Source organism: Bicyclus anynana, chromosome 12 (assembly GCF_947172395.1).
Source record: "Bicyclus anynana chromosome 12, ilBicAnyn1.1, whole genome shotgun sequence".
NCBI lineage: Eukaryota > Metazoa > Arthropoda > Insecta > Lepidoptera > Nymphalidae > Bicyclus > Bicyclus anynana.
The window spans coordinates 13,286,878-13,297,084 of record NC_069094.1 but is presented as its reverse complement, the minus strand read 5'-3'; the positions used below and the strand labels follow the sequence as shown (position 1 = coordinate 13,297,084).

At 33.8% G+C, this 10,207-nt stretch overlaps 1 protein-coding gene across 1 annotated transcript; it reads right to left on the bottom strand.

Annotated features, from left to right (window-relative positions):
• Positions 1–2,254: 2,254 nt before the first annotated feature.
• Positions 2,255–8,852, bottom strand: LOC112048967 (slit homolog 2 protein). Its single transcript, XM_024086678.2, has 2 exons — positions 5,859–8,852; positions 2,255–2,850 (listed from the first exon to the last, which is right to left on the bottom strand). Exon 1 carries the CDS (start codon positions 8,380–8,382, stop codon positions 5,920–5,922), a length of 2,463 nt encoding a protein of 820 aa, XP_023942446.2. The 5' UTR covers positions 8,383–8,852; the 3' UTR covers positions 2,255–2,850; positions 5,859–5,919.
• Between the last annotated feature and the right edge of the window lie 1,355 nt (positions 8,853–10,207).

Here is a 10,207-nt window from a genome sequence, read left to right as displayed (position 1 = left end):
ATATCTCTTTAATGTTGCCTTATATCGTTTTATGATGCTCACAAGTAAAATTAATGGCACTTGTTTAAAAATATACAAAATGCGTAGGCAGTAGCTATATGAGGTAGATATACTAAGAGAGGTGAGTGACATTTTTACGGTTGACATTATTTTGTCGATTCAATTTACTTGTTCTATATTAAGGTTTCGTATATAAAGATGTGTTACGAACGAAAATGGTATGAGATCGAGTTTTTATATTTAAATTGAGGTTTTTGCGAATATTTTAATATTACTTCAAACCATTTAGCTCAAGCTGAAAATTTATCAGACCATGGTCCTAGAACTTACCTAATGCCACCATAGTCCAACCTCAATATTTGAATAACTATTTATGTAAATCATTATCATCATTATCAACCCATATTCGGCTCACTGCTGAGCTCGAGTCTTCTCTCAGAATGAGAGGGTTCAGGCCAATAGCCCGCTGGCCCAATGCGGATTAGCAGACTTCACACACGCAGATAATTAAAAAAATTCTCTGGTATGCAGGTTTCCTCACAATGTTTTTCTTCACCGTTTGAGACACGTGATATTTAATTTCTTAAAATACACACAACTGAAACGTTGGAGGTGCATGCCCCTAACCAAACTCGAACCCACACCCTCCGGAATCGGAGGCAGAGGTATCACGGCTCTCCTTGTCCTATCTTATGTAAATACTATACTACAACTATTGAGATTGGACTATGGTGATATTAGGGAGGTTCTAAATCCAAGTTTAAATCGTACAAGTATAAAGCGTAGTTTTTCGGGATGATATGAGAAATTATGCCCCTAGACACTAATTACTTTCGCAACGACCTTTCGAAAACCCCTGCTTAAGATTACACTTTAATTTCTGGATTGCATAAAATCTTAATATATAAATGCAAAAGGTAATTCATCACGAAATCTCGAAAAACGCTTGACTTATAAAGATGAAATTTGGCAGGGACGTAGCTTATAGTTAGTAGGTATTCGCTTAGAACGGTTTTTGCGATAGGTCCAGGTCAAAGTGCAAGGGCAAGGGCGACTGAACCGATTTTAAAGGAATTTGCACTCATTGAGCAACATATAAGCTACATCTTAACCCAGGAAAAAATATGGTTTCCGCGGGATTTTTTAAGAAAAATAGAATTTGTCGTCGGCGTAGCTTGCCTTACTTACTCATTTATTATAATTATTCTATTAAAACTATCGCATTCATCTAGTAGTCGAATCTGAGCCGAAAGTGAAAGAACTCTCTGGCCGCGATAGCTATAGAGATATACATGGGACACAGGGTTCGAAAATATCGATGTAAAATCAATTAAAAACGCAATATGCTTTCAATCTATTTATTATCTTTGGCTATTTGTTTGTACACCATGAACTACTGTTACGTAAAAACATATATCTACACACCTTCGAAATTTTATATATCAAGTTACAACCTTAGTTCCAGTGATGTATGAAAACCTTAATTTAATTGTTAAATTGAATATTGTTGTATTCAGATTTATCAATGAAGCCGTGAATAATAATATGACAATTTGAATAATACGCAGCCCATGAATAATAATATGTAGGTAATGAATTAATCCCAGGCTACTATTGATTAAATTAATTAAACCGAAGGAACGTTATATTCGTACACGGGTATCGGTTAGTACATTAATAAAAATGATTGCGAAATACTACATTAAAAATTACATACTACAAATATTTTCTCATTTGTTTTTGAAAGAAGAAATAGAAAGTTAGGTATCGTTACGCACGTAACGAAAAAATACTTCGGTTATTACATAATTAATTAATAAATAATTTACAAAAAAAATATCTTATTTTATAATAATGTTACATAACCCTATTGCCCTTAACGGTAAAGTAGTCTTTTCAGCAAACAAGATTTACATTAAATAATAATTATTTTGGCACAAGGTGATTTTTAATGGGAAATTCGCATTTTCGGTAATAGTTAATCTAGAAGAATTTATAGGGAAGACATGATCTTTGCAATTTCTTTGGCTCAACATTTATTTTATAAATAGAAACATTTCATAGTACGTCACTCTACATCATATATCTTTCATATTTTTTCAACGGAAGAATAAGAAAAAGATAACTACATATTTTAAATTTCACTGAAATTATGGAATGTAGGTACCTATTCAAGAAGTTTTATTATTTAAAACATAAGTGTTTTAAATTTTTAATTTTTGTTGTTTTAAATAAAAATTAAAAATTTTGGAAATTATTGTTGATGTAAATCTAATTAATTTAATGGATGTTTGAATGTTTATCCTCCTAAACCATTCATTTTGATGAAATTTGATTAGTATTTTTGGCGTATTTCCTGCTAAGGATGAATGCTTAATATACATATAATCAATACATATATATATATTCACTTCATTCCCGTAGAGGTAGAAACCACGTCTTTCCAAATTTAGTTATATTACCTTGCAAGTCTTTTTTGCTTCTTCCATTCTCATCAATTTATTAATACAATTTCTTCAGTTAGGACAAAAAAAAAATTGTTTAGAGGACGTACTTTGAAATGCTTAGTTATCAATCTATACACAATATTTTTAGTAATTAATATTTACAATAAAAGAAAAATATTTACGTAAGTATTTTACAAAATGATGATCTTAAATTAGTAAAGACTATAATACAAACTACGGCATATCAGTTAAACGTGTTTACATTATTTACAATGGTAAAAAGTAAATCTAAGTCGCTTATAGTATCTCTATTTGTACTTATTTCATAAAAAAATATGTACGTTCAGATGTAATAATATCATATCACAAACACTTCCTCGCTCCAGCAGCCGACCGCCTCACACTGGAAATAAAAAAAGCTTCACTCAAAACTAAATTTTATGATACAAAACATTTAGGATTAAAAACACGAAACAAAATAAAATAACAATCAATTGAAATAAAATAAGAAATAAACTAATGTACTTCTGTAACACATTTACTCGTAAAGTATTTGTTATTTCAACAATTTTAATATTATAATGTATCTCATTACGCACATGTGCCGTAATGTAAAGTAAAATGCATATGTGCTGTAATGTAATATAAAACCTTTATCATCCGTCTAAAAAGGAACGGTACTTTTTTAAACCTTAGCAAAAAACTTTTATGTCAGAAAAGTGCTCAACATTTTATGAATAAAATTAATTATGTGAGATAAAATATAAAAAATAAACATTTAATTATTTCATTTTAATAATTTTGACAATTAATGACAACCATTTATCTGTAACAGAAACACAAAAATATTAATTTACTTTATTAGTAATACATTTGCCTAAAAAAAAATACGCTGGTGCTCGCACTTCGCTACCTGTGTAAATTTGTAAAAATGACAAACGTGTCAAAATGTCATCAAATGGTAAACAGACATAGATGCAAATTAATTTTCAGAAACTGTGTGTTTCCTCGCAAATGTATTGTTATAAAACGTCGTATGACATACGCGCGCTTTAATAATTACATCCTCTGCTTCCTTACTATAGCTCTCGCCTTTGGCTCGAGCTGCTGCGAGCTTACCGCACTTATATCATAATGTACTATTCACACACTGGTTTTAGTCCAGGATCCGGGGAGCATTTTTACAATTGATTACTATCAAGTTAATTTTCCGTGTTCTTCATATTGATGAGACGCTATTTACAAAAAATCATGATTCTGATAGCTAAGAAGATTGTTATGTAATGAAAATTTCTGACTGAAGCAACGAGATAATGTACCACGCAATCTGTAGGACAATGTGACTGTTAAGTTGTAATAACTATAAATTAAGCAAATGTTTACATTACTTACAAGACTACATAAAAAATTTGAATGATTATTTTTTTACTCGTTTATCCCATAGAATGGGGAATCGTTAGATCATTAAAAATACACAGCTAAGTAAGAATTAAAATAGTTGTGGTCGATTAATGAAAAATTACCATTCTAAGTCTGCATTGGTGGCGTACAGCTGCGGAACCCTACACTGCGCGTGGTCCAACACGCACCTGGCCGGTTTTTTAACATATTACAATATATCAAAGTAATAATCTGTTCCCAATGTCTTCACAAAATTAAATCAACTAAGCCTGTTTGACATCGTTTTGTATTGCAACTTTGTTCCCCAACAAAAAATAAATCGTACTTCTTCTACACAGAATAAAGAATGATCCAGAATAAGTCTCTACAAGTAGCGTGGTGAAACCGGTGAAACCCATAAAAAAACGGCACGCGTCTCCTTGACATCCGCTTATACAAACTTTTTTCATAATTTATATTTCAAAATTTAACACTAACAATAATAATGTAAATGAATATAATAATCATAAATTACCAATAAAAAATACTCAATCTTATTTCTTTACTTTTTGTGAGCAGTTTTTAAAATATTTAAAAACATAACACGCCATTTTTCTTGAATAATATTAAAAATTACTGGTGCGACGCTTCGTGTCGTACTGACTCGAGAATGTGTTCGTTTTTGAACTTTGTATTTATAACGGCTACGACACCGTCGTGTTCCGTGCACTCTATCTGCCTTTTATTCTTTAATCTGTGTTCTTCAATGAAAACTTTTAAATGTGAAACAACTTCCGTGGTTTTTATGTTTTGAAAAGCATCACGTCAGAATACAGGGTAATTATGTATCTCTGTTTACGATTTAAAACATGAGATAAATAAGGTCAATATTAACGTAATTAATACGTAAAAAACAAAGATTGGATGTTTGCAAAATAAATAAAATTATTAAAACTGCAAAATCTTTTAAAATATCGTATTTAGATGAAAATTCATACATTTTTAACTTCCTTACGTGAAATTTTTCAATATATAATTAACTGTAACCATGAATTATTTGTTTGAACGCCGATACAAACCTAACGTTCATTATGATCATCGACGTCATTAATTCGTGCAATTTTGTATTGGACGTTTTTCAGGGATCCGTGGCAGTGCCGCGAATATATACCCTTTAAATCTCTTTAAAGTTATTTTAACAAAATAACTTTACTATTAGCATACTTTTCAATTGTATACAATTTAAAAAAAAAACTGTCACCATCCCTACTAACTAAACTATTAATCTAGGCTGTTCACCAATATATGTACTGTTATTGAATATGGTATGCTGACTGTTAATATTATATTAAGCAACTAGCTGACGAAGACTTGATTTTCGACGTAAACAAAGTTGTAATTAGGCGTTAAGCTCTTGTTTGTGGTGTGTGTGGTATCAACTTTATCCCGCGTACTAAAACATTCTTAAACTATTTTAATTTTAATGATGAAAACCGGCTAAGCACGAGTTGAACACGCGAATACGGTCACGATAGTCAAAATATGTGGAGTAAACAGACATAACTATTGCTATATTATAAGATTTCGTTCGACTTCAAATATGCCTGTTGGAAAGCGATGATGGGGTTGAAGATGAGAAGATGCCTATTCACTATTGCCTTGAAGGTGCGCAAATTATACGTATTAGACTACTTACTCTAATACCTATAATTTGAGCACCTTCAAGGCAATAATGCATTGACTAATAGTGAATAGGTTGGTTTAGTAATTTATTTTTACATATCTTTTGATTTAGAACCAATGTATACCACGCATTGCTTGTTAAGAAAAGGTATGTACAGATGCAAACAGAAAACAAAGTAAGTATTACAAGGATCTCGTTTTATATTTTATAAACTAATCTTTTTAAACTATATAAAAGCATACATAATATTCATTTTTCTAATTTACTTTAGACTTGATAACTTTAATACATACTAATACGTGTTACAAGAAAGCATATAAAATAAATACATAGATATATATACTCACATGATTGCTACGTTAAAAGGGAATCGTATTCAAAAGGCGTTGGATCGGCTGCTCGGAGATGTCACCATAATATCCCTCCGGATATATTCGACACTTCTATTTGGTCCTCCATATCTATATTCAAAGCTCGAACTTGTCTTCTTTTATATCTCAAACGAAAACTGGCCCAAAGAATCAATGAGATCAGCATTAGAGTTATAACCGCAATCATTCCTATGTATTGGGCATAGCTAGTGTGTGCAGCTTTAAACGATGAATATTCCAATCTAACGTTAGGGTTTACGGTGTACGCTTCAGTTGGTGCAGGATATCGAATGATTTGATATTCAGTCGTCCAAATAATTGGTTTAGATTCCTTTGTAGAAACCGGCGTGTTTAATCGTCTACCCGAAGGTTTTTCCATACGAACTTCCCTCGTGTCGTCATCTTTTTTAGGCAAACTGGTGGTTGCAATATAGGGTTCGATATCTAAAAATCTATGATCAATATTCAATTTATCATTCTGAATTTTATTTTGATCCAAAACTTTGGATGACTCCCTATTTTTTACATACGTCGTTTCATTCAAATAATCATTAGAAGTTATTTTATTTTCATTTCTAGTAACTATGCTCTCCAGTTCTTCTTTCAATGATGTCTGAATATTTCTGTTTTCTATATTGGTTTTATTAATCAGAACAGCATCAGAGTCATTTTTAGTCTTAGTACTGTTATTATGTTTAACTCTCTCAGTTTTATTATTCAGATATCCGTAATATCTAAGTAATTTGTTTATCATTTCTGTACTATACAAATTTACTGGTGGAAGGCTCTCACTAATAGTGAACGTCTCTGGGAATGTACAGTTGTACTTAGATATTTCTGACTTAGCCTCTAATGATGAAAAGTAACACGTCTCACCATGTGGAAAACTTTTGTTCGAGTTCAACCAATCAGATAGCCATAATTCTGCACTACAGTTAATACTATTTCCATGTAGTCTTAAAGTTTTTAACTGGCTTAAATAGAATAATAAGTCATTTCGTATTTCAGTAAGGTTGTTCATCCTTAAGTCTAAATACTGCAAATGCGAAAAGGCTGCTAAAGCCGCCGAGTCGGATAACAATTGCTTCGCTAAGCCAGGGCTAGATTGGAGGTGCAACATTTGGACGCTCTCGGGTGAAGATAGAGGAAATGAGCCCTCCTTTTCCGGCAGAGACATGTTTAAGTGACAAAGCCTCAAGTCTCGAAGTGATAACGGGCCGTCAAAAGTGCTCGGCGACAAGAACTTTATTGGGTTATGAGATATATCGAGCATTTCTAGAGATAACAAATCGTCAAAGACACGCTCTTGAATGTATTGGATCTGGTTACTTTTTAGCAATAGGATTCGAAGGTTTGGTAATTCTTTAAAATCTGGCGTGGTAATGTTTTTGATCGAATTTTCGTTAATAGATAGATATTTCAAACCATCGGGCAGTGACCTTGGCACCTTGGTAAGCAGGTTCTTATTAATATTTAAAAATAGTAGCATTTCTAATCTACCCAAAGAGTCGTCTTCGATTGTGGCGATTTTGTTATCACAAAAGTCCAACGATTGCAATAATGGATAACTATCTAAATCGCCACACCTTATTGATGTTATTCTATTTCCAACGAGGGATAGAAAGCGCACAGAGTGGGTGAACGCTTCAGGGACTTGGCAAAGGCCGGTCCTCGATGCATCGATTTGTTGTAGTCTGCGGCCGGTACCGACCAGCAATTGTGTATCCAACTGTGTAATTCCTAAATGCGGGTTATCTGTAAGGAGCAGCCGCGCCAGATTAGGTAATTGCTGTAAAGCGCCCGGCGATACTTTCCTTAGATTATTGTGCGATATATCCAAATGCTGAAGCAACCAATTGTTGAAGTAATTGTTGTGTATGAATTCTATATTGTTGCGGCTCAAATTGAGATGTTGAAGATTCTTTAAGGGCATAAAAACGTTCGTCAGTACTGTTAAATTGTTTTCCGACAAATCCAAGGTCTCTAATTTTGTGAGCCCAAAAAAAGTGTTTTCATAAATCTTTGAAATGTGATTTCTATTTAAAATTAACTTCCGAAGGTTTGTGAAATTATTAAACAGTCCGTTGTTTATAAATTGCAGTTTGTTAAAGGATAAGTCGATTTCGCGAACGTTGGTAAACTTTACGTTAATTCGTAACTTCGTTATGCTATTGTTCCTCATTATAATGGAGTAAGTATCTAAATAGGGAAAGTCGACGTCGATTCTACTCGTATTACAGGTTCTCTTGTATTCTATAACGATTTCCGTAAGAGTTTTGTTTGAACTGTTTTGTATCCAATTAAACAGCGTTAAATCTTTTTGGCAGCAAACTTCCAAGTGATGATTATTTACCTCGTCCTTCAGAGTCACGTTGAAGGTACACATTTCACACATTGAGTTACTACATTCACATACTTTCGAACAGGCCGATATTAAGTTATTCACTTGCCACGATATTATAAAAATTATTACTAAACATTCCCTAAACAAAGGAGCCATTTCGTACACTGAAAAGTGTTCACTTAAGCGGGATTAAAAACAAGGTGGCACTGAAGTTGGCGTAATTGAAACTTGTTACTTCTTGGTTGAGCGTGACAAATGTCCATACCAACGTTGCGTAAGTAAAACATAGTTGGCATTGTAAGTTCGCACCACAGACACTTTCAAGTAGTCACGTAAAGTTCACTGTCACTCATGGTCGCTCGGCGCACCTGAATTAGCTGGAACGCGACACTCGGCGACTGTGGCGGAGGCGGAGGCGACACGTGCTAGTCGCGCGCTGCACAGGCCACATCGGCAGGCGGAATCGTATCTCATCGAGCGACGTCGCTCGCCGCAGACTCCGCTCGTGCTGGCGCCAGCGAGTCTGGCCGCGAACTGCCTTAAGCGACGGCAACTCGCGCGGCGCCGGCGCCCTGCTCACTCCGCTTACAACCCCTCACGACCACATTTTTATTTAGTCAACTGACTTCTACGCCACTATTTATACCTATATCATCTGCGAGTGTCTTACATCATACTCGGCGCACCCTGCCACGATTTTGGTAACGTAAAGTATTCGGCGCGCTCTATATCACTGCCTGTCCGGAGATACGAGCAGCTCCCTGCCGAGTGCTCCCTGTGGGAGAGCATGATTTTAACTGCCGGTAATTTAGGGAAAAGTGCTGTTGTGTTCTTCATAATTTGTCTCAAATGAAAAAAAATTTAATGTTGTTGTGTTATTTCGTTTATGATTAAATATTTTCAAGTTTGTAAGAGAATTTGATTTTATTTATTTTTATAGATGTATTTTATTGTTATCTCAAGAATTACATTTCTTGAATCATATATCTATACTTTTCATAAATTTCGATTGTTCGTAAATCATAAAAAAATACGAAATAAAGATTTTTTGAAATTGAACCCCTAAAGTGGTGAAATAGAGATTGATAGTTTACATTGATTTCCACGCGGACGAAGTTGCGGGCGTCCGCTAGTTTATTAATAATATTGTAGGTTATTGTACCTAACCTAAACCTAAACCTACGGAAACCATGAATTTTTCGAGACTTTCTGACACAGGTATTTACTTAAAAGAAGGTCTCCAGCCCTATTATTTAATGTACCTAATGTTTAAAACGAATAAATTTTATTTTGTAAAGTGTTAAGTCAGTATATAAATCTATCTCTTTTCTAAATTGTATCCAGTTCAGTAGTTGCGGTGAGAAAGAGTAGGTACACATACATTAAAAATCTCGTCGTTTTATCATATCCTATGTACCCGTTTAAATAATGTTCAGTAAACACACATATACTCATTTACACAAACCTTCGAATTTGTTTATTACTAGCGGTCGCCCGCAACTTCGTCCGCGTGGAATTCAGTTTTTCACGAATCTCGCGGGAACCATGGATTTTTCCGGGATGAAAAGTAGATGTGTTAATTCAGAGTAAAATCTATTTCCATTCCAAAGAGCAAGTAGCCGCAGCATAAAGGAGGAACAAACACACACACACACAAACTATCGCTGTTATAATATTAGTGTTATTTTCAGTTGTCCAATAGTCAATCTAAAAAGTCTAGAATGGAGGGTGGAGATTTACTCCAGCCGTCTTACTATTGTAGTACCTACTTCTAGCACAGGGTTTCATCTATTAAAATCGAAGAAAAAGTAAATATTGATCACAATTAAAATATACGGCTAATATTTTTATAAGCAGCCAGATAATATTTTTTGCCTACTTATGCTTACTTATTAAGAGTGAGAGTCCGTAATTAATTACCGACCGCATATAGGCACATATTTAGATCGCTACTGCGTTACATGACAAAGCTTTTAATGCT

What these genes read in the sequence shown, in the direction of transcription:
- LOC112048967 (XM_024086678.2), bottom strand. Translation starts at nt 8,382, where the DNA reads ATGGCTCCTTTGTTTAGGGAATGTTTAGTAATAATTTTTATAATATCG.